This window comes from Coptis chinensis, chromosome 5, assembly GCF_015680905.1.
Source record: "Coptis chinensis isolate HL-2020 chromosome 5, ASM1568090v1, whole genome shotgun sequence".
NCBI lineage: Eukaryota > Viridiplantae > Streptophyta > Magnoliopsida > Ranunculales > Ranunculaceae > Coptis > Coptis chinensis.
Genome location: NC_141460.1, coordinates 8,024,594 through 8,048,246, shown reverse-complemented (window position 1 = coordinate 8,048,246; position 23,653 = coordinate 8,024,594). Strand labels below are relative to the sequence as shown.

The 23,653-nt window shown below is 36.9% G+C and overlaps 1 protein-coding gene and 2 long non-coding RNA genes across 8 annotated transcripts; 1 reads left to right on the top strand and 2 right to left on the bottom strand.

The window, feature by feature from the left end:
- The first annotated feature begins 9,139 nt into the window (after nt 1–9,139).
- On the top strand, nt 9,140–14,301 carry LOC147496502 (protein IQ-DOMAIN 13-like). Of its 6 annotated transcripts, none has more exons than XM_086559493.1 (7): nt 9,140–9,332; nt 10,625–10,912; nt 11,533–11,624; nt 11,909–12,106; nt 12,506–12,741; nt 13,264–13,386; nt 13,649–14,301. In XM_086559493.1, the coding sequence occupies exons 2-7, from the start codon at nt 10,888–10,890 to the stop codon at nt 13,719–13,721; spliced, it is 747 nt and encodes a 248-aa protein (XP_086415619.1). In that variant the 5' UTR covers nt 9,140–9,332; nt 10,625–10,887; the 3' UTR covers nt 13,722–14,301. The 6 variants fall into 6 exon arrangements, with proteins under 6 accessions (XP_086415619.1, XP_086415621.1, XP_086415620.1 ...); XM_086559495.1 differs by having other exon boundaries at nt 10,625–10,952; XM_086559494.1 differs by having other exon boundaries at nt 10,556–10,912.
- On the bottom strand, nt 13,537–16,397 carry LOC147496501 (uncharacterized). Its single transcript, XR_015194807.1, has 2 exons — nt 14,282–16,397; nt 13,537–14,091 (listed from the first exon to the last, which is right to left on the bottom strand). It is a non-coding gene; the product is annotated as an uncharacterized LOC147496501 (long non-coding RNA).
- Nucleotides 16,398–16,513: 116 nt separating this feature from the next.
- On the bottom strand, nt 16,514–21,075 carry LOC147496500 (uncharacterized). The gene is made up of 2 exons (XR_015194804.1): nt 20,276–21,075; nt 16,514–20,168 (listed from the first exon to the last, which is right to left on the bottom strand). It is a non-coding gene; the product is annotated as an uncharacterized LOC147496500 (long non-coding RNA).
- Between the last annotated feature and the right edge of the window lie 2,578 nt (nt 21,076–23,653).

Sequence of the window (23,653 nt, the reverse complement as noted above, 5' to 3'; positions counted from 1 at the left end):
TTATAGTTAACTAAACTGCAAGAAATCTGAGCAACACAGCAAGCTCCAACAGCTTGCTTAAGAAGTGTGAATGCAGTAAATGTAATTTTTTTGGTTCTTTTCAGTTATGAAAAGGTTAGGGGTTCAGGGCGACCCAAACCTACATTCAATGAGTTGTATCCCAAGACAGTCATTTTCCACAATACACTGTAGGCTTTCATTCAGTGGAGGAGAGTAGAGTACAAAATTGCATCCCCAGACATACTCAAATATATTACAAATTGAAAAAGAGATGAACTAATGATATGGAAGATAATATTTATAAGCAATATTGAGTATTTGATAGTTTAGTAAGCATGGCAATAGAGCATTAAAGCTTATTGTTTTTAATACCCATTTTCTACCAATATAGAATCACTTGCCTTTAGTTAGAGCTATACCAAGCAAAAGCCCTAAGCTAGATTGTTCACAAAACACTAACCTCCAATGTCATCAATTTACCTTTTAAGTCTGTTTGAAACCCTAGCTACCCTAGTAAGTTAGCCACATATCCCAAATGCTGGGTATGAGATACTAGGAACTGCCCAAGGATTAAAAAAAAGAAAAAAAAAAGGTAACTTAAGTTAAATGTACATCAAAATCAAGAAATTTAGATACAATTCAAACAAATGGGGATATTATATCTAACCATAATTGGGTCAACCATCCTAGGTCTATCTCAATTGCTCCGTCTCCCACATTCTTTTCTTTCTCTCGAAAGAGACAACTCACTAACAAGACAAGTAAACAAACCTAATCTCACCTTCACAAACTTGAGACGTGGCTATATGCAATGCAGCACATCTCGTGCACCTAGTATAAAAGGTTTGGTGCGAGAGTGGTATTATATCCTAACATGGATATAACACCATGACATAACCGATGTGTACCAGTCCGGTCAACATATGGGGATTGGGTCAGCTGTAGCAATGAAATCACATAACATGGAACAATCTATTTATTTTCCATGACTTTTAAGCATAAGCAATTTTATCGCCATTTATATAGAAAAGTTATCGTGGTCCCCTTTGGGGCATCTTTGGTTGTGGAACGCACCTGTGGTGACTCGATGACGCGAGTCCTCCGAACAAGCCAAGTTGCCACCCACAACACAAAAGATAACACAAGTGCGAAAGCTTTGTAACAAAACTAAACACCACTGTTTCATCTGACTAGGCTGCCTTAATGGAACTTCTGCAGTAGGTGTTTTTGAAACAGGATTTCTTTGAGTTTGGGATGTAGGCTAAATGTAGACAAACCACATGTTAGCAACTAAGGAAAACCATAAACAACACCACTCTAAAGTTCAACAATCCTACCACATGTACCTATGATGCCACTATTATGCCCTTCACCATTTGAAGCTCTTTTTCTAACCTGTCCAACTTTGAATTTGTAGTAGTGTTTTCACATCTCAACTCTTCATTTTTCTTCAGAACCAGAGCAGTTTTTTTCACCATGGTACTACTAACACCAGCACCCATACTCTCATACATCCACTTTTGTCTTTTCCAAGTGTCTGTAAACTAATCCAATTTACACATAAAAAATAGATGGAATAAATATATAAAGATATATACCAATGCATTAAGTATTACTTGCCTGTGCAAGTGCATCATCAACACTCAAAATGTTGGACAAAGGATCATAATTCACAATTCCTTGAATTTGTTTCCTAAAACATGTTTAATTACTTAACAATATATAAACTAATAAGCTTTGTAAAACTATAAGTGACTGAAGAATAAAATGTAGTCAATTTTTTAGCACTTACAACGATCTCAGGACACTGAATGGTTTTGTCTTTCTTAGTATGGGCTCAAATGTATACCTCTGCCCTCCCAACCTCCAAGTCAGACTTGAACTTGTTTTCCACAACCTTAAAATATAGTTGTATGTGAGTATAAAAAGCAACTATGTTAATTTAATCTTCTAATTCCTTTGTTGCATCTTTTAAAAAAAAATAAAACATGCCTAATTATCACACTTCACAAAAGAATTAAACCATACTCACAATGACATGCCGTGTGGCAGCCATGCTCCTCCTGCCAAGTGTATTTGGTGCTCTAAGTTTTGAACGGTTAGCCCTGTTTCTTTTGCTTGCAGCCTAAGCTAATCCAACAAAATAATTCATTAACTCATTACTAATTAAAGTCATCAAATACTTAATCAAAGAGGAGTCAAAGAAAAAAACAGGATTATGTAATTGAGACTAAACTTCTCACTTTTTTGTGTATTATTCAAAACCAATACCATCGCTTCTCTGTAAAAAAGGGGGTGGAGCTGCTCTCACTGATGCTCAACTTTTACCTTTGATATGGCACTTATGCAAGTTATGCCTGTGATTTCTCCAAGCTTGATCCATACTCTCTCTAAGGTACTCTAGTGAAACGTCATCAAAATCAAAATTGTCCTAATATGCATGTAAAAGTAACATTGATTAGTACACACTGTAGTATGTCTTAAAGCAATAAACTCATACTTAAATTTAATAAACATAATTAAAATATAATATACCTCCAGAACACTCAAAACTCTTTTTTTAAAGTCAATTGGCACTACGCGAAAGTTCTGGTATGTTATTGGAACATACTTCCTAGTGTGCACTCCTAACCCAGTAATAAATACCCTGGTATCCAGATCTAACCCATTGGGCTGTCTTAGCTCATTACTACTATAACTTTCCTTTTCTTCCCATCAGGTAATGCTTTAGAGCCTTTTTAGGGTCCTCTCTTGGTAGAAGAAGTCACTGCAAGTGTCCCTCCTACATGTGTCAGAATAATAAATATGGTAATACCATAAAATAATATATGTTATAAAACAAGAATGTTTAGGGCACACAGTATATTACCACTTATCTCATTGTCACCCAAATCAGCACCTTGCAAATTGCTACGGCCATGTCCATCACCTTGCGAATTGCTATCGTCTTCTTGTCTAGCACCCTTGCGAATTGCTACCATCTTGTTCGACCAAAGGATCCATAAGTTTATACAGATGAAAAATCCAAGACACCAGTTAGAGTGACAAACACCAAAGTCCCAAACTAAAACTAACAATTAAAGAAGTAACAAGTAAAGATTCTAATAAGGCAGAAGAACTATTTCATAGAGTAAAAGTTTCCATACCAAACTCTTTGGAAGAACGCTCTAGATTTGTGAAAAACGACATGGCTGAGCCACATATATATAAGCACCTGGATTGTGGAGAAGATGGAGGAAAACTAACTTGCATGACCATGGGCGTGTGGGTTTCATGCAATCTTTCTAAAGGGAGTTAGTTATTTCGTGGGTGTTTTAGAAGAAATTCGATGGTTTGGCACTTCGATATGCACGACAATTTAGGGAGAAATAACCCCATTGTTATCATCCACGACTTAGGTCAGTCACATTTGATCAAGCTTTTTAGGGTCTGATTCGGGTCACTTATTTTAACCAAGTCCGTGGGCAAAAACCATGTTAACCCATTTTCAGAGGCCCACTTGTTTTCTTTTCTTATTACTACAGTTAGGGGTGTAATACGGGGCGGGGCGGGTCAACCGCGGGTCAAATAGTGATGGGTCGGGGTGGGGCTAGGGGATAGAAATCTAGTGGTCCCCGACGGGGCGGGGTGGGGTAGGTTGAAGTGTCATGTCTTAGTACCATCACCCGACATGTTGGGTCAGTTTATGGGGCGGATTTTGGGCGGGTCATCGGGGTCGGGTGGAAATTATCATTTTAACCCAATTTCACCCAAAAAAAACATTCTAATTCTGTAAATAATATATTTCCAATTCACAACATATAGAAAAAAATGGAATCAATCAATAAAACATAAACAAACAAACAAAAAAAAAAAAAAAAAAAAACTTGAACTTGAACCCAAAACCATATCTATAAATTTGAAACTTTTTTCTCGTGATTTACCATTTGTAAATTGATTATTTTCCATAGCATGATAAAATAAAGATGGGAGCAAAGATCTATGGTACAAAATAATAAAATATAAACTAAAAGAATTCGAAATTAATACAAGGATGAATGATTCATCTTCTCCGAAATTCGAAAGTTGAATTTGAACTTTTGATATTTGCCCAATGTTCAAACTTAAATATTTGAAATTGATGTTGAACTCATAAGTTTGTGTTCATATCTCCCAAATTCTTACAACAGTTAAAACAAAATATAAACAAAATATAAAAATATTAGAGTTAGAGTCTTGAAATTGTGTGGGTCAACGGGTTTTGACACGGTGTGGGTCGGGCGGCTTGACGGGTCGAGTTTGAGCATAGAACCTACACCTATAGCCCGACCGCGTAAAAATGGTGGTGGGGTGAGGCGGGTCTATTTTCTGGTCGGTGCGGGTTTGAGTGGGGGGTGAAGACCGGGTACCCTACCGGATGATGGGTCAACGGTTTTTTTTTACACTCCTAACTACAGTCAACAGTCTATGTAATTGTGCATGTGTGCATGTATGCGGGTTCCGTGGGGTGAAACCATGCTAAACTGTGTGTGGGGACCGTGGGTGGGGGTGTAAACATGTCTAACTATCTACACCCTATATATAACACCCCGTTTATTTTTTTATTTTCCTAGTACCATAATAATAATAATAATAGATAAAACAAAAATAGGATAGATATTAGTTAAGGATAGGAAACCCCGTAGGTAAAAAGATAAACCTTCATCCTTGTTTTTCGGGGGGTTTCAAAACAAAAAGGAGTTCACACGTAGAGATTTTTTTTTTGACACAGAGAAGAAAAAAAAAATATAGTTTTTCACATAGAGGAGAAGAGAGGTTTCTTGATGGAGTTATTGCATATAAATATTTATATATTATGGTGTATACGATTTCTTATGAGAAATGTTTATGTGGTTTGTGTGATTTGATACTCACGAGGGATGAATGTACTCCCTGGTTGTGATTCTTCTCGTTCTCATAAGTAGACGAGTGGTTTTAAAGAAAAATATTGGCTTTATGTATGAGCGAGTTATTGGATATGATTGGTTGTGTATTATGATATGATACATATGATTTCTTACGAAGGAATGTAAATGTTGTTAATGTGATATAATTGATACGGTGGGGTGACATGAATGTTAATATTAATGATATATTATGTCATATTGTATATTCTCATGGTTATTGTGAGAGAAGTAGATGTATGAATTAAATGTTTAGGTTTAGGAAACCTAACTTTGTTTTGCAGGAGGGTAGGACTTAATGATATTTTGTGTAGGGACGCTGTCCTACCCTTATACAGAAGTGGATATCGGTAAGATTTAATTCAATTACTAAGTTATTAAAATGAGCTAATAAAATGGATATCTTGCTTGGAAAGAAACTATGCCGGTTGAAATGACGGAACTACCTGTCTTCCAAGCTGAGAATGGTTAAGTTATGGGTACATATAAAGTGGATATCGGTAATATTTAATTCAATTACTAAGTTATTAAAAAGAGTTAATAGAATGGATGTCTTGCTTGGGAAGAAATTATGCCGGTTGAAATGACGGAACTACTTGTCTTCCAAGCTGAGAATGGTTAAGTTATGGGTACATATAAAGTGGTTGTTGGATAATTAAAGTACGGAATTGTTTTTATGTTGTTGGTCTACTCATACCAGCAAATTCAATTTGCTAACCCATGTTTGCTTTCTTTTGCAACGTGGGTGTGTTCTTGGAAACATAGATGGTAGAATGTAATGGATGAAGACGCTTGATTTGGATTCGCTCTTGGAGTCTTACTGGTATAAGTTTTATGAAGTATAAAGTCTTGATTTGAAACTCTTGATTTGAAACAGAGGTAATAGAGTTGTCTAGTAATTCTTGAATTCGTACATTAAGAGTTGTTCTTTTGGTTTTAATTTGATCTTATTTTTTCTATACCATGTTTAGTAATGGGTTAATAGGGTTTCGTTTCATCCTGGGTTTTCAGAAAATAGAATAGGGTGACGATTGAGATAATTATATCTTGAATATATTCCCTATTTTTATTTTCTGGAAATTTGGGGTGTGACGACACTATAGTTCCCTGCCAATGGATTGAGAGACGCTAAAAAAAAATAAGAGTTTAAACTTCAACCTCACTTGGAGCGACAACCTTAATTAATTACAAATCGACACTTCAGAACTAAAGAGGGATGTGATGTTCATGCCTTTTAACAACTTGTAGGTTAATATATATTGCATATATACTTTAAACTTTGTATAGTTAATGTTTGAACTCTTCACATTGCTTCGTCCTATTGATTAATTTGATTCCAATATTAAACTTAATTTTAAATTGTACCTAACTGCATATAATTAATTAACAATAATAATAATATCATCACTTCTTGATTTTAATTATCTTGAAGTTTGTAACTAGCTAGATGATTATCATCAATTTTTAAAGTTTAATTCGATGAGTATATAAGTGAATCATGCATGTTTCTTGAATGGAACAAATTAATATTGGTGTTCTATTGGAATTTGAACAAAAACTTGGTTGGATATATTTAAAAGAGTCTTCTAAAGTTGTATTTGTATGTAGTCTAAAAAAAAAAAAAAAAAATGTCATTTTAAACCTCGTTCCATATTCAAAATTATTACAATTATGCTTCTTCTATTCAAAAAACAATAAAAAAAATAATAATATTAATGAAAAAGGTTTTAATTTCAGTTAAAAGGAATTAAGAGAAGTCAACAATGATAATAGAAGATTTTGTGAAAGTTTCTGCAATAATTTGGAACAATTACTACTTCCAACGGCTAAATTACATCGAGCAAATTTCAAAAAACTATCAAGGATAACAATGTGATGGTTTTTCTTACTGACATCTATGATGCGACATATTTCCCAACAAAAAATGAGTGTCAAAGAGTTGCAATTATAAAATATGACAAACTCGAAAAAATTGTGACGGTCATTTACTAGTACTTACAGTCTTAAACCGGCTTAAACCGTTTCTAGGTAACAACGATTGATGAGTATCGAGGAAGCTCTTGCTCGACTGTTGGGGAAAATCAAATTTTTGGTAGTGTACCCATCTTTACCTCACCAAATTCACCACAGTTGTAGGTAGTGAAGAATCCCCTATGTAGTGTGACGTAATAGGATGCTTCTGTATCTATCACCCACTATGTATCCTGGCATGAGGTACTAACACAACACTCACCACAATCTGACACAATTCTCACTAGATCATCGTCGACTAGTGCAGTAGTATCTCGGCCTGTGTTTCCATTCCTCTTTACCATGTCTTCATGTACACAGTTATTCTTCTCATCCCTCTTCAGTGTTTTGCACTCATACCTGAAGTAACCCTTGGTGGCACAATAGTAACATTGTCTATCTGCCTTAGGAGTTCTAGCTTCACCCCTAGATTTGCTTCTGTCATCACCTCTAGAATGAGATGGTTTTCTGCTCTTACCTCTCCCCCGCTTCTCTGTGACAAGGATCTCTGAGTGAGAGGAGCTGCTTTTTGAACCCCTTCTTGCCTCCTCATTCAACAATGCCCCGGTAGCCATCTCCATAGAAATAACTCCATCCTTAGCAGCTCCGTTAAGAGAAACTGCTAACGTCTCCCAATTATCGGGTACAGAGTTTAATAGGAACAAAGCCTCAACTTTGTCACCCATATTAATCTTCATCAAGTGCAATTGATTGATGGTATTATGTACTTCATTAAGATGCTCAGACATTGAAGAACCTTCTTTGTACTTCATGTTAGCAAACTTCTTAATGAGCAATACCTTGTTTCCGGCCGACTTTCTCTCATAGAGGTCTTCGAGTTTCTTCCACAAGCCAAAAGCGGTAGTCTCTTGGGATACATGGTGGAAGACACTGTCGTCAATCCACTGTCGAATATACCCAATTGCTTTTCTGTCAAGCTTGGTCCACTCAACCACGACAGTCGCTTTCGGTTTTACTCCTCCATTCTCAATGGGTTGTGTCAAGTCCTTGTAATATAGCAAGTCTTCCATCTTGGCTTTCCAAATAGTGTAGTTAGCTTTATTCATACTAGTCATGCGAGTGTTCACATAATGGTCCATCTCTACAAGCTATTTCAACTCAAACCTCCTCACAGGAATTTTGTCAAACACCTTCCGAGCAAAATTTGGATAATAACCTAGATTAATCTAACATAGCTCTGACACCACTTGTTGGGGACAACGATACCAATCGATCCCTACTACTAAGATAACTTGCACTTGAACAAACTACAATCTCCAGACAAAAATCTAAACTTTCACTACAACCAACCTAGCATGCCCAACTCTCTAAACAACTATCACAAACAAATAATAATTCAAAGAAAGTAAAATATACCACAACACAAGATGTAACGTGGTTCGGCTAATGATGCCTACTTCCACAAAAGCTAATCTTTTTGTAAGTGTGGGAAGGAAGATTACAATCACTCCTCTCAAGTCTCTACCTTACTAGATCACTCATCTCTCCTTACAAGCTTTTCTCTTTGCAAGGGTTCTCTCTTAATTTTGATTGCTCTCAAAATTGGGTTTCAATTCGTGACTTAGGTTTTCCAAAACCTTGTTTCTGTTTTTATACTCAAAAAATTGTTTCACAGTTACTATAGATAGAAACCTACAAAAATATACATGAGCGCGAGCGCGCCCTCAGATCGAGAGGCCAATTCGAGTGCGTGTGTGCCCTTAGCGGAAAAACTCAGGAAAGTCTAGTAGACATGTTTCAGACAAAAGCTGAAAAAAAATCTTCTTTTTCACTCTAAGGGAACCTTGGACAAAACCATTTTCGAGCGTTCGCTCGCTCAAACTTCTTCACGCAAACACTACCGGATTCTCTCCTTCTTCCTCATGTGAGGGATAACTCCAACAATCTCCCCCTTCCGAACAATGAAAGGGATACCTCCATATAATTTCCAAATCAACCGGAAGAGTGTGCTATCATTCTGGCGGTAGTATAACAAACATCAAACTTACCTTTTGAATTGGTAAGACTTTGGTCATCATATCCGACCCGTTCTTGTCGGTATGGATATTCGAAATACTCAAATGCTTGTTTTGAGAACTTCTATAATCCAATGATAACGCACATGTATGTGCTTGGATCTAAAATAAAAACTCGGATTCTTGCTCAAATGGATGGTGCTTTGACTGCCACATAGAACTGTTTCTGATTTAGTCCTAGTTCATCGAAGAACCTCTTCATCTATAACGTCTCTTTGCAATACTCAGTGGTGCAATATACTTGCCTTCTGCAATATACAGTAAGCCCAATGGGTGGTAGAACAAGGGACTGATTCTTCTCTCCTTTACTTTTTTGCTAACAAGCAGCTTTCTGAAAGGTTTGGAAGCTTCAACACAGTCTAAGGTACTCATCCTTTAGTGATTTTTCTCTTAATACAAGTATGAGTATTAGTTAGTTTTAGTAGTTTAAAAGCATGATCTTCAGATAGAAAAACATGAGAACTCCTGTTCTGAACTTTCATGTTTTGTTTTCTTCTGTTTGTTCATTTCGATTTCTTTTGTTCTTTTCTGTGAGGTGAATGAATGGTTCTTTCGATTATCTATTGTACTTGGAAAACATATTACATGTCTACATAACAGATCTACTAATTTAAAGAATATAATAGAAGCAGTTCCATGTCCTTGCTCATATGTCTGAGTAGAACTTCTTCAATTCATCATCTGTTTGAGGTAGTCCTCTTAAAAACCAGAGCACAAGAAATCATCTGGTCTCGTCATAGAGGAAAGACATAATAATTAATTACCTCTTAAACTACTGAGTTATTAATCTCTTTACAAACAGACTTGCTAATAAAAAAAATAAGGCTTTTAAATATAATTTATTGTTTAATGTACACCTTATGTTTAAATTATGGATGAAGTGATTGGATGGATGTGATTTATCAATTGAAACTGTAGAAACTCAAATAATTTGTAACTAATTAAAGGGCTTTGCTTCAACATGCATATTTTGCTAAGCCTGTGTTTGTCTGAGCGGGGTGGGGCGAGGGAGAAAGCATCTATTAAGTATTAAGATTCTTCGTCTTTTGAAATTTGTCTCATGTATTTTCCCCACGGTGATATGTCAGTTTTCGTTCTATTAAATTTATATTTTTAACATTCTTAGATCCAAGTTAATCCACTCTCTAATAATAATAATTATTGCATACGTATTGCATACGTAAAGAAGATAGTATCTCACTTTCTCCAGATATGAGTGATTTGAGTCAGTTAATGGCTTCTGCAATCAAATCTTCCCACCTGTGGTTGTGCCCTGTAGATTGAAGAGCGAGCAAATCTTGCACACTACGTACATAGGATTGTTGTGGGGCATAGTGTAACATACACAAGCTCAAAATCTCGCTCTTCACATGCACTAGTAGTCTAGTACCATTTTTCATACAATTTAACTAATTTAGCGAAGATACTAATAGAGAGCCTATAAAGAATATTGTGACCTGTCTTTGCTATCGTGACTGTTTGTGGGTTTTCTTAGATCATATAATAGTATTAGAGTATATTTAGGTGAGATACTATTTTGACGTCAAACACTAAATTTTTAATAATTTTGTGTTTTTTCATTTTCAGGAGAGACACATGTTGACGAAAACACCAAATCAAATAATTTTTAATAATTTTGTGTTTTTTCATTTTCAGGAGAGACACATGTTGACGAAAACACCAAATCAAATACCAAATCGGTCAAAATTTGGTTCCAGCTTTGGTGCTGTATCAAATCTCTCTCTGGTTTTTGAACACCACATGGGCTTAGGCTAGAGTGTGGGCTTCAATTACGCGGTTTTGCCAGCGTGAGAGATTTGGAAAGAGAAAAAAAAAAAAAAGTTGATGTGCCACACATTGCGCAATTTATGGAAAACCGTTTAAGATGGGTTTCAGTGACGCGGTTTTGAGAAAGTCACATGGACTATATGGCTCCAAAACCACGTCATTTGATATCGAATATTTGATGTTTCTCCTGAATTTGGTCGGTGTTTTTTTTGTTTGGTTCAAAATTTTAGTGTTTTTATGGTTTCTCTCCTAAAAATACTCTTACATAGTTTACATGGTTGACGAAAACACCAAACCAAATACCAAATCGGTCAAAATTTGGTTCCAGCTTTGGTGATGTATCAAATCTCTTTCGCGGTTTTTTGAACACCGCATGGGCTTAGGCTAGAGTGTGGGCTTCAATCACACGGTTTTGCCAGCGTGAGAGATTTGGAAAGTGAAAAAAAAAAAAATTTGATGTGCGACACATCACTCAGTTTCTGGAAAACCGCTTAAAACCGCTTAAGATGGGCTTCATTGACGCAGTTTTGAGAAAACCCCATGGACTATATGGCTCCAAAACCGCGTCATTTGATATTAAATATTAAATATTTCTTCTGAATTTGGTCAGTGTTTTTTTGGTTTGGTTCAAAAAATTTAGTGTTTTATGGTTTCCCTCCTAAAGATACTCTTACATGGTTTACACGGTTGTATCCTTTTTCTTTTGTTATAATGTTTGTTTGTTTTCATCATCTTTAGTTTTAATATTGTAACAGCTGGTTTTTCTTCCTTTTCAGGTAATAATGCTAGACACATGGGAAAGAAAGTGAGCTGGTTTTCAGCAATCAAGAAGGCTTTTACCCCCAACTCCAAGCAAAAGTTAGTTAATGTAAGTTGCACAGTGGGAGGATCTATGTACCTGATTTAATTACTTCTACTCAGGGCATGGTCTTTTAGGTGCTGTTCGCCCTAAGATTTATTTTCTGTTCATGTTGATACAGTGACGATGCTAACTTTTGAGTTCTTCACAAATTCTGCAACCAATTTAAAACTTTGATATATGTTCAGTTTGATAAAAAAATTAACTAGATAAATAGATGATGAGAACTATTTAGAACTCAAAATTTTGAATTGCACCAACAATTTACATCAAAATGTTGATGTTTGCCGCAGGATCAAGAGACGGAGAAGAAAATTAGTTCCAAGAAGTGGGGACTAGGGAAGATAAAGAATGGAGGGACCACATCTTTCATCCTTCTGTATAGAAAACCAAGCAGTATCGAAAAAATACTCGGGAATGCCGAAAAGGAGCAACAGATTATTACGCGGCATACTTCTGATGAACCAAGGACATCTTCTATACCAATCACTGTATGTCATCCTCAAGTTGACGTTATATACAACAAAACAGATACTGCAAACACTGCAGCTATAGATTCAAGCAGCTTATAAAGGTCACATGGTAATAATAAGCCTACAGTTTTCCGCTTCAAGTTTTATTTACTTTAATTTTGTAGACACGATAATGTTATAAACTAAATGGTAACAAACAACAAGAAAGATGGAAACAGAACTAAACCTCAACTCTCTATATGCTCATCAATCCATGTATCTATTTCATACAGTCCTACGTCAGAATCACGAATAATTCATGAAATGGACGACACACTGAGAGACTTCTGCTAATGCGGGTTAATTGTTGGTAAAGCTGTATATAAGTATAGTCGACGTTGCCTTCTTGACTGAAAATTTATGTGATTGCTGGCACAGGCTAGGAGAAACTTCAGGGCTCTAAAGGGTATGGTGAGACTTCAAGGAGTAGTTCGAGGGCAAAATGTGAAGCGCCAGACAATAAATGCAATGAAACAAATGCAACGCCTTGTGAAAGTTCAGTCTCAGAGATACAGTCAAGAAGGATTAACATGTTGGAAAGCCAGGCTTTGCAACATCAAAATCTACAAAAGAATGACGGAGAATTTCAGAGTGGCTTGGGAAGGTCTCAACCGGTGAGTATTGTCCCAAGGAATCTCCTGTGTAGTTTGTGTCTGCTTCTTTCCTTAGTGTTCCTAATATCGATTCCAAAAGAGACAATTTGCTGCAAACCGTTCTGGAGCAACGCGGTCTTTTAGGCGCCTACGTGCGCACATGGTATTCCTGCCCGCAAATCTTTGGGATATCAATATCAAAATCCCCAAGATTTATAAAGATGACTGCCATGTATAGTGAGGAGGTGCTTACTAGAAGATGCTCCTAAGAATGTAGGTTGATTGTTTGTGTCATGTTTTCCCAGCTCAACTTATTCACCATAGTTGGGGATAGACAAATTAGACTATTCGATCAAGTTCTTCTTTTCTTTCCTCTAGCACATCTACTTTCTTCCTTTGTATAAAAGTAACTGGTCCACTGCTCTGAATAATTTGTTGCTAAAGGTAAAATTATCAGAGATATATCTCTTAGCAAGTAATTGATAACAACAAATGTAATAAGTGAGTAGCTACTAGTTAGCATACTAAAGGTGTACCATGCAGTCTGAAATTGGCCAGAATGAAGAATGGGATGATAGTTAAAAGAAGAAATCGAGGTAAGGATGCAGAGGAAGGTGGAGGCTTTTATCAAGAGAGAGGATACTATCCTATACCACTTTTCGACAGGTACTTGCTGAGTTGCTGATCCTATACCATATTTGCTTAGAATCCTTGCACCATATTTGGTTTGGTCCATTACCCGCAAATTTATGTTTAAGGGCAAGGTGGTAAACTATAATTCTATAGCGGAATTGAATTTAACTTCCACGGAAATCAGTAGATACTAGATTTTAGTTGGGCTTTATAGATGATATAACCTGAGGCTGAATAACCAGTTTCCATAGAAAATCTGATTCAGTGTGAATATCTTCTCTTTTTGTTCCATAAGTGGTTCAAAGCTGGATCAGCTCAGATGTCTCCAATGGAACTCCGGTCAGGAGCACTCCCCTGGTGGTGGATAAGGATAGAGCAGCAACTTCCCAAACAATCTGCAGACATTAAACCAAAGAACAAGATGGCACATGCCAGTCCAGCTTTAGACCCAAGTCCAAGACCTCAATCAAAGCAATCAAGGTTTGGAATTGAGAAATCTCAGTTCACATACACCAAGATCTTCCAAATCCCCGGTGGCAACAACAATGACAAGTACAAAGCATACTCCAGTTCAATCAACTAGAGCACATCAGAGCAATTGCTCAACGCCAGTGAAGCATGCAAAACCAAGCAGGACTAATGGGAATGCTTTCTCATTTAGTTTTCCACCGAGAGATGACGATAGCTTCACAAGCTGCCCACCGCTTTCAGTACCAAACTACATTACTCCAACAATTTCTGCAAAAGCAAAATTGAGATGCTATGACTATCCCAATGAGAGATTGCCAGCAACGCCAAGTTCAAAGCAGAAGAGGAGGCTGTCTCTAGAAACTTGAATCATAAAAGTATTTCTAAGAGATGTGTACATTCTCCATGAAAACAAAATGTTCTACGTAAACAAATGAACCACAATATGAGATCATGTTACCTCTTTGTTGATCCCTTCAATAGTCCTTGGTGATATGAGGCTTCCCACTAGAATTGTTAGTTTACAGTCACGCTGCTGAATCACATCCTCGTTATTAACTGCAATAGGCGTGAGAGTTCTCGTTCGGTCATCATAGTAGCTCAACTTTTGTTTCTCATGTTACAACAAGAATTTGCCATTCCGTAGAGCCAAATCTAGACGGACTCGCCCATATGTCCATGCTCAAACAATATTCTTGTGTCCAAGAATTCTGGTTTCCGTGATCCTTCATCTTCCATATGTCAAGCCGATCACTAGAAAATCTAACCAGACGTAGATGTTCATCTAACACTACTAACTCTTGATGCCCGTATATGAAAATGATGGCTAAAGGAGGTTGTATAATACTAAATTCTTCCGTACTCATACTGAAAATAAGAATAACACAATTCTCCAAACAATCTTCCCCTAGCCAATGAAGATATCCATTCGCAAATACATTAGAAGGAGAAACAAATCAAGCCATTAACTGAACTGATTACTTGGTAATGAAACAATCGAACAGAAACACAAAATTCGAGACTGTAAGGAACTGTTGAAACTTGATGATTATCGAAAACCTGATGATCTACCAGATAATCCACGCCTTTATCTACTGATATGACTATGCAAGGGGACCTATTTTGGAGTGCATGGACGTAATGCTTCATAGCGAAACGAGGATGATGGATTGCATTGTACCAGGTTTTGCATACCCAACGAAAGTTAGATAGAGATTTCAGAGGTAGCCTTGATAGGATACCAAGTAAAACATCACTTGGAAAATCTCCGCTTAGTTGCAGTTGCTCTTCTTCTCCTCCTTCATTGACCCAAAATTTTGCCATCTTACATAATATTAGCCCCTACACAGTGACGCTTAAGGCTTCTATAAAATTGCACTGCAAGGAAACTGGTTTCCTAATTTTCAAAATAACAATTCAACATACACCGACTGAAAAAACGGATCCTAATTTTAGCCATTTTCATCACCCACCGCTAAAAGATGAACTCATCTGGTCCCAGGACTATTGACTTAGCGTGCACAAGTTCTATTAACTAATCAACTACTGCCCTGCACAGCAGAGCATCTGTTCGACGCCAGTGAAGCACGAATTGTGAGCTGAGAGCCTGAGACGTAAACTTGTGCACCTAAAGTCGTAAATACGCCGACCTCTTTCCCTGGCCATGCATACTAGTTACTAGATACTACAAGTACATGGGATATGGGTTCAATAATTCTTGCCAATGCAAAACTGAAAAGTACAAGAGAAACTAACCGAGAGATCTCCAGGATCAGAACACCAACTCCCAAGCAGAAGAGGTGGCTGTCTGTCCCAGTGTCCCACTGACTTTGAGTAGTGGACCTGTAGGGTGGAAAAGAGCACCATCCTAATTCTCAAGGAATTGAAGGACTCTGTATCTGTTAGAGAGTCAGAGTATACAATCAAGGTAATCACAGGTCCATATCCATCTAGTCTGTAGGTAACTTTGTAAAATCATGAATAGTGAAGCACTTTCTCCCGTTGAAAGATCTAGTAAGAGACATTTATTCTGTTACAAGAAAATCCCAACTATGGATATTTTAGCCACCAGTTGGAACTCAATCATGATGTAGTCCCATACTCACCTTATATTATTTGTTAGACGCACGGCTTATATCTTGGAGTCTTGCTAAGGGAACAAGAGGCTTTTACTCCCAGCTCAAAACAATAGTTAATTAGTCAATGTAATGTAAGTTGCACTGTCAGAAGATAGGAGGATCTATATATATACCTGATTTTCCTACTACTCGAAGCTTGCTTACTTTGGTGGTATTTGCCCTGCAATTAATTTTCTCTTCATGTTCATAGTTAATACACAGTGAACAAAGCTAACTTATTTGGAATTGTTCTTCACAAAATGTTGTGAACTTACTTTGAACTTCCTCTGGTAACAGCAAATTGCTCTGTTGTCTCTAGTTGATAGAACTTCGGAGTTCTCATCATAGTTGTTAGCTTCAGAAACATTTTTTGATAAATGTTGTTACCAGCTCTAAATTAAAGCATTCAGATTGGTTGGTATTAAAGGAAGTGAGTATAATGATCATCCCTAACTCTCTAAGTTCATGCCTGCTAATGACCGGCCTCGTTTATTTAAATGGTTTAAGATTAGTGAGCTGAGTTGCCTTACCTTTTTATGAACGATTAGAATAAATGAGTTCTGGATGAACTAACAAAATCATCAACAGAAAAATGTATTTTCGGTAATAATATTCTCAAGAAACTCAAATTACAAAAGCATGTATGAAATAGGTGTTCTCCCTGAAAACATGTTCCTAAAAAAAAACTGAACCTAACGATGAGATTATATTACCCCTTTGTTGATCCCTTCAATAGTCCTCGGCAAAAAGAGGCTTCCAAGTAGGATTATTGGCTCACAATCACGCTGCTGAATCACATCCTTGTAATTATCTGCAATAGCTGTACGCTGCTGAATCACATCATTGTTATTAACTGCGATAGCTGTGAACGTTTCCGTTTGGTGTTTGAAGTAGCCCAGTTTTTGTTCGTCATGCCACAACAACAATTTACCATTCAATAATCCCATGACCTTAAATCCATCACATAATGAGGGCTCTGTGAATGCTTCCCGGCAAAGGAAATATTTTTTTGTCCAAGAATTCTGGTTTTTGTGATCCTTCATCATCCATGGAGGCGATCATGGAAAGACAAAACCAAGCATAGATGTTCTTCTAACACCACTAACTTGGTATACTCCTCATCAACAAAAATAGAATAAGGTTGTTGTATTATACAAAATTCTTCGGTACTCATACTGAAAGAAAGAATAACTAAAGAAGAAAATGAACAATCGCACCCTACCCAATGAAGATATCCATTGACAAACACTTCAGAATCGTAGAAATATGATACACCTGATGGGGGACTTTTTAACTTTCTCCACCTGCCTGAACCAAGAGTATAAACTTCAGCTTCAGCTTTCCAACAGTCCTGTTCCAACTCATCACAAGATGAACACCGTGAGGTTGCAGGTGTCGACTAGCAAAGTCGGTAAAACCTTTGGGTGATGATACCAAAGGTCTGGGGCTCGAACCCCGCCAGCATCAAAGAGTTACTGATCTCATTTAAAAAACAGGCTTACCAATCAAAAAAAAAAAAAAAAACCGTGAGGTTTCATCAACTGAACACTGTGATTTCAATCACCTTGTACTTATCATTAATTGAATCAAAACCGAACCCAGACACAGTAAGATTACCATGAATGCGTGGTGTGGTTACTTGAATTGAAATGAGATCCTAAGTAATAGGATTGCAAACATAAAAGTATGAGGCAAAACAAAGCAAGCCATCCAGCGTTGGAAAAAACCATTAAACTTAAGACTAAGGAATTGTTGAAACCTCATGATTGTCAAAAACTTGATGATCTACTAAATAATAGTTGCACTTGTCTACTGAGAAAATTATGCATGGGGACCTATTTTGAAGTACCTGGGCGTACCAGGTTTTGCATACCCAACGAAAGTTAGATAGAGATTTTAGAGGAAGTCTTAATAAGATACCGAGTAAGACATTGCTTGGTAAATCTCCACTTAGTTGCAGTTCCTCTTCTTTTCCTCCTTCGATCACACAATATTTTCTTTTTCTCACAGTTGACATGGTAGGTACCTCTGTTGTCCAACGGCCATAGCTAATATGCAGCTAATCTGTAGGAAAAAATACTTGATTCTTCCACTTAGATGAAATGAAATATAGTAATAGTTCTGTTCATATCTTCTACCAAGACATTCACCGAGGAAGCAGAAGTCCTTTTGAAGGAAGCTATTCAGGAACAGATGGATCGGTTTATACTTCAGATGGATCTGTTGTCCAACGGCCATGGCTAATATGCAGCGACGCTTTTATAAAGTTTACTGTTGCACTGCAATTAGAACCCCATACCAAATTCAAATCCAAATGGGAAACTGGTTTCTAATACCAACAGGCAAACACCACTTAACTAGATTAAAGTGTTTGTAAAACAAAAAACACTTAAAATTAAAAGGCAGAAAACGAAAGGAACTCGTAAAACAGAGTTTGCTCTAAAGTGTAAACTTAGATGTTTCTCTTTACCAATGGGAATCGTCTAGTGATATTGTTATCAAATTCTTTTGGTTCGTGTTATAGCCTTACAAGATTAAGGTATCTAGCTCGACTAGGATTTCATATACTTAAACTATTAAATAGTACGGCTCTCATGTCTTCTTTTTTGCCACGTTCAAGGCTCTCTTTGTTCAAGGAAAAAAATTCTCTCAAGTGTATATGTGACTCGTTAGTACTTAGTACTAGTTAGCAGACCAGCTGATTAAGGGGTGCCTTGCTATGCCAAAATGAGGAATGGGATAGTAACCAAAAAAGCAATCAATTAAAAAATGAAAAGGAATGTGGAGATCCTTATCAAGAGGGAATCCATAAGCCTGCTAATTCCCATAAAGTTCTTGTTGTTCTTATCTATCGCACATGCTTTGGATTATTCTTAACCTGCAAATGTTTGTTTACAGGCGGTCACAGACTAGAATGGATGCATCCAAGTATCCAACTTACTTCTAAATCGGAAGATTATATTGTGCTTAAACTTGAAACTGCCAAAGTTTTAATTCAACCCTAAAATGATGAACCTGAAAATTTCCAAGAATTATTGAAAAAATAGAAAAATAAAGAAAAAAAAATAAACACAAAAACAAATCTGTCCTCCCTTGTGAGGACTGAGGACAGAACAACAACTTCTCAAATATACTCCAGAACAAAAAGTTAGAGAACAAATTGACACTTATAAATTTACTGCAGCAACAACATTTACAAAACCTTGGCAAACCTTGGCATGCTTCACCGGCATTGACTAGATTCTCTGTTATGCTCTAGCAGATAGAACTGGCATGCGTAACAGAGAATCTAGTCAACGCCGAGAACTTCTCACTTAGTTTGCCACAGAGATGTGGATAGCTTCGTGAGCTAGTCACCCATTTCAGTGCTCAGACAATTCTTCCAACGCTTTAAATCCGAATGAGAGTCAGGCAGCAACGCCAACTCCAAAGTAATAAGATGTGAAAATGTCAAAGAAGGATGTCATTGTTAATAAGACCCCGTCACTGAAAAGAGAGAGTCAAGTATTACCTAGTGCTTTGTTTCAGAAAAACTTCTTATCTTCCTTCAACAAGCCATGAACTTCACCTCATTTCATCAGTGTAGCTTTTATACCAATCTGAGTCTTCACCCCCTTTCCGCGATGGCTACAGTGCTACACACGTCTGATTCAACGTATTCCTAGGCTATGTTTATGGAAAAATAGTAATATAAGAAGAACAGGACTTGCAGCAATTATCATTGCTATGAAAGAGATTGGCAACAGGGGATCCGATCTTAAAAACAATATGACTTTGTCAATATTCGGAACTCAATCCAATCATGATGGAATGGCAATGTATAGCTTTTAATGGGCGACTTTACAAAATCATCAATAGAAAAATGTCTTTCTGAAAACAACATGTTCTCCCTGAACACTGAGAGACGCACTGAGACTAATTATGTTACCTCTTTGTTGATCCCTTCAATCATCTTCAGAGAGAAGAGGCTTCCCTCTAGGTGATAAGCCTTATTATTTGTGAAAAACCAGAAAATTTTCCTTCGGTGTTCATAGTAACCGAGTTTTAGTTTGTCATGCCACACCAACATTTCTCCATTCCCTAATTATAACTCAAATTCTCCACTTAAAAAGGGCTTCGTCGACTCGTCATTACATCCCTTCAAGAGTTCTAGATACATATCCTTTAGTCCAAGAATTTTTCATTCCGTTATCCTTCATCATCCATATCTCAAGGCTGTCATGAAAACACCTGCCAATGAAACATAGATGTTCTTCAAACACCTCGAATAACACTATATCTTTAGCGTCATTATTGACAGGAGAAAATAGTGTTATACAAAATTCTTCGGTACTCACACTAAGCGAAACAATAACATGACCCAATTTTGGATTTGAATTTACTGCCCAATAAAAATATCCATTCAGAAACAAGCTGTGGTCAAACGTTAATCGACCGTAAGCAACAGATTTTATCGCTCTCCACCTGCCTGAACCAAGAATATATACTTTAGCTTCCAAATAATGAAGTTCTGCATTGTTCTTGTGTTGTACCGCATGTAAGATTCTAACGACCTTGTACTTGTCATCTGTTAAATCAAAACCAAACCCAGAACCAACAGAATGACTGCAATATCTTGGGGATTCCGGAAGTGAAATTTCTTCCTTGCTAATAGGATTGAAAATATAGTAGAACGGGTGGTAAAACAGAGAAACTGAGGTCAAACAAAGCAAGCCATTAACTGAACCCAATAATCTGAAAGAAGACGTTAGAACAGATTCAATATATCTGAGACTGTACGCAGTTGTTCGAAACTGCTCTGAAACAAAACCTAGGTCCTCGCCATTCAAGATGACAACACAAGGAGACCTATTTTGAAGTGCATGGACCTACTGTATCTTAGCGAAACTAGGGTGACAGATTGCATTGCACCAGCTTTTGCATACCCAACAGAAGTTAGAAAGAGACTTTAGAGGTAGTCTTGACAAGATCTCGAGTAAAATGTCTCTTGGTAAATTTCCGCTTATATGCAGTTGCTCTTCTTCTACTCCTTCATTCACACAATATCTTCCCACATTCAACATGGCAGTTATCTTCTTCTCCTCCATTTACACAATATTTTGCACAGCGGAACAGAAGTTAGAAAGAGACTTTAGAGGTAGTCGGACCCCGTAAAAAGAGTTGCACTGCATACGGAAAGTATTGCACAAAATGAGCTTACCTTAAATTGCTAACCCAACAGAAAAACAGATTCCTAGATTATCAAGTGGACCAGGACTCTTGACCTTTCATCTGGTCCGCCTACATCACACTTTTTTTCTTGTCCCACAATTAACAATGAATTAAAAGTGCACAGCTTGTCTTCTAGATTTGTTGCTTAAAATGAGCTTATCAAAAATATTTCCTTCAGCCTGATGTGATAATAATTCTGTAATACGTGACTAGTTAGCAGACTATAGATGGGTTGCCTCATGCCTATCCTCCCTTGGTGGTTTATAAGGATGCAACAACTTCCTAGGCAGACTCCAGAACACATGAAGTCATAAAACGAATTGAGACATCTCAGTCCAGCTTTAGAAAAGAAGTTCACAAGTGCAATCAAAGCAATCGAGAATCTTAATTCATGTACACCAACATCTTTTAAATCCCGTGGCAACAACAAAACTGAGAAATTGGCATGCACTAGTTCTATCAGCTAGAGCATAACAGAGCATTTGTTCAACGCCGGCGAAGCACTGAAAACCCAGGACTAATGGAGATGATTTCTACAACAAAGCCGAGAAATTGGCATGCACTAGTTCTATCAGCTAGAGCATAACAAAGCATTTGTTCAACGCCGGCGAAGCACTAAAAACCCAGGACTAATGGAGATGATTTCTCATTTACTTTGCCACTGAGAGATGTTGTAAGCTACCACCCATTTCAGTGACAAATGGCTAAAACAATTTCTGCCAATGAGTTCAGCCCGAATGAGATATCGCAAGCAATGCGAACGCCAAGGCAAAACAGGTAGCAGTCTCTCCACCGACTCAGAGTATTAGTTATGAAGCGTGCAAAAGAGTATCCTCCTTGGGAAGAACTCTATAAATCTCAAGGGATACAGGGTAATCACAGGTCCATGTCCATCCAGTCTGTATGAGACCTGACAGTAGATCTCAGACCACCTCAGTGCCTGCTGCATTTGACAGAAAACCTTCAACAGATTTGTGTGATTGTAGCCAGTTTCCTACTCTTTTATGTTAGGATACTCTGAGTTCTTTAGCTTGTGATATATAAAAATAAAAAATAAAAAGGAGGGGGTCCTTGTAATCTATATCTTAATATTAAAGCTCCCACAAAAGATATTTTTCGAGCTCTATTAAAATTTCAGGTCATCTCCTATTAAAATGGGAATTCCTCCCTTATTAGAAAAAGAAATTCTAACACTTTTAATTAAAACAGGAATCTTTCTCTTTTTAAAACGGAAATTCCTCCCCTATTGAAAAGGGAAAATCTAGCATATCTAATAAAAACGAGAATCCTTCTACTATAAAAAACGGAAATCACACTTCTAAATTAAGTCAACTAGAACAGGAATCACACTTTAAAATTAAGTCAACTATTAAAACGGGATCCTTCTCCCAATTAAAAAACGGGTTTTTAAAACTTAATGAAAACAATTTGTTAATTTGTTAGGAAGAATCCTTTCTCCTAATTAAAACGGATTGTTGAAAAAATTAAGTCCGGATTCAGAGAGGGTACCCGCACAAGACAACTTGTGTGGGTGCACCCAATCTCGTTAGATTATCTTAGTGATTGAGATTATTTAACATGTGATTAACCCCGTCTTCTTATAGTGTTACCAAAAATAGTTGTCAAAATCTTTTAATTAGGTATCTAAATCTAAACAAATCCAAACAAAATCGGAAAGAGAGGGAAGGTGCTAATTCATGTGTACTTATTGTATTCTTTCCTGCAAATACTAATCTGTTTAGGGATGGTAAGGGCTCATGCTGAAAAGAATGCATGTATCATGTGTCTACCAAAGGGTATAACAATGAGGCCAAGAGACTGAGGTTGGTAGCAGTCAAGATCCATGGAAGAATAGTCTATGAGTGTAAGACCTGAAACTAGACAGCAACTTGGTGTGCTTTGGCGGAAGACCTAAACTAGACAGTAGCACAAAATCCTCATTGAGAATCTGAATTTTCTCTTCTAAAAACTATACATTATTTGGTTAAGTTTGAATCAAAACACCACAAGAGACTAGATAATGAATTTATACATGCCCTTTGATCCGGAAAATAGAGTTGGCTGTCAACTATAACCTCAAAGTAACCAACAAAGAACATATATGCTCTGACAACAACTAACAAGAAATTCAATTTTCAAATTCGTGATGAATCGTTTATTTCAAAATTTAACAACACTGAATGAAGCTTATTAGTCATTAAGCAATTCATTCGCCATTTTTTGTCCATATTTTAACAGAGCATTAATAAAATAGCAAAGATTGAAAGAGAAATTGGAGAATAGAGGTAAAACAAATTGGACGGAAGAAGATGAGTTCACGGCTGAATTAGCACCTTCTCTCTCTTTCGTATTTGTTGGGGTTTGTTTAGATTTAGATACCTAATTAAAAGATTTTGACAACTATTCTTGGTAACACAATAAAAAGACGGGGACAGGTTAAATAATCTTAATCACTAAGATAATCTAACGAGACTGGGTGCACCTACACAAGTTGCTTTGTGCGG

What these genes read in the sequence shown, in the direction of transcription:
- LOC147496502 (XM_086559492.1), top strand. Translation starts at nt 11,403, where the DNA reads ATGGTTTCCCTCCTAAAGATACTCTTACATGGTTTACACG. An exon ending in GCTTGGGAAGGTCTCAACCG is followed by an intron (nt 12,742 to 13,263) that starts GTGAGTATTGTC and finishes TGTACCATGCAG; the next exon opens with TCTGAAATTGGCCAGAATGA. An exon ending in CCTATACCACTTTTCGACAG is followed by an intron (nt 13,387 to 13,648) that starts GTACTTGCTGAG and finishes TTGTTCCATAAG; the next exon opens with TGGTTCAAAGCTGGATCAGC.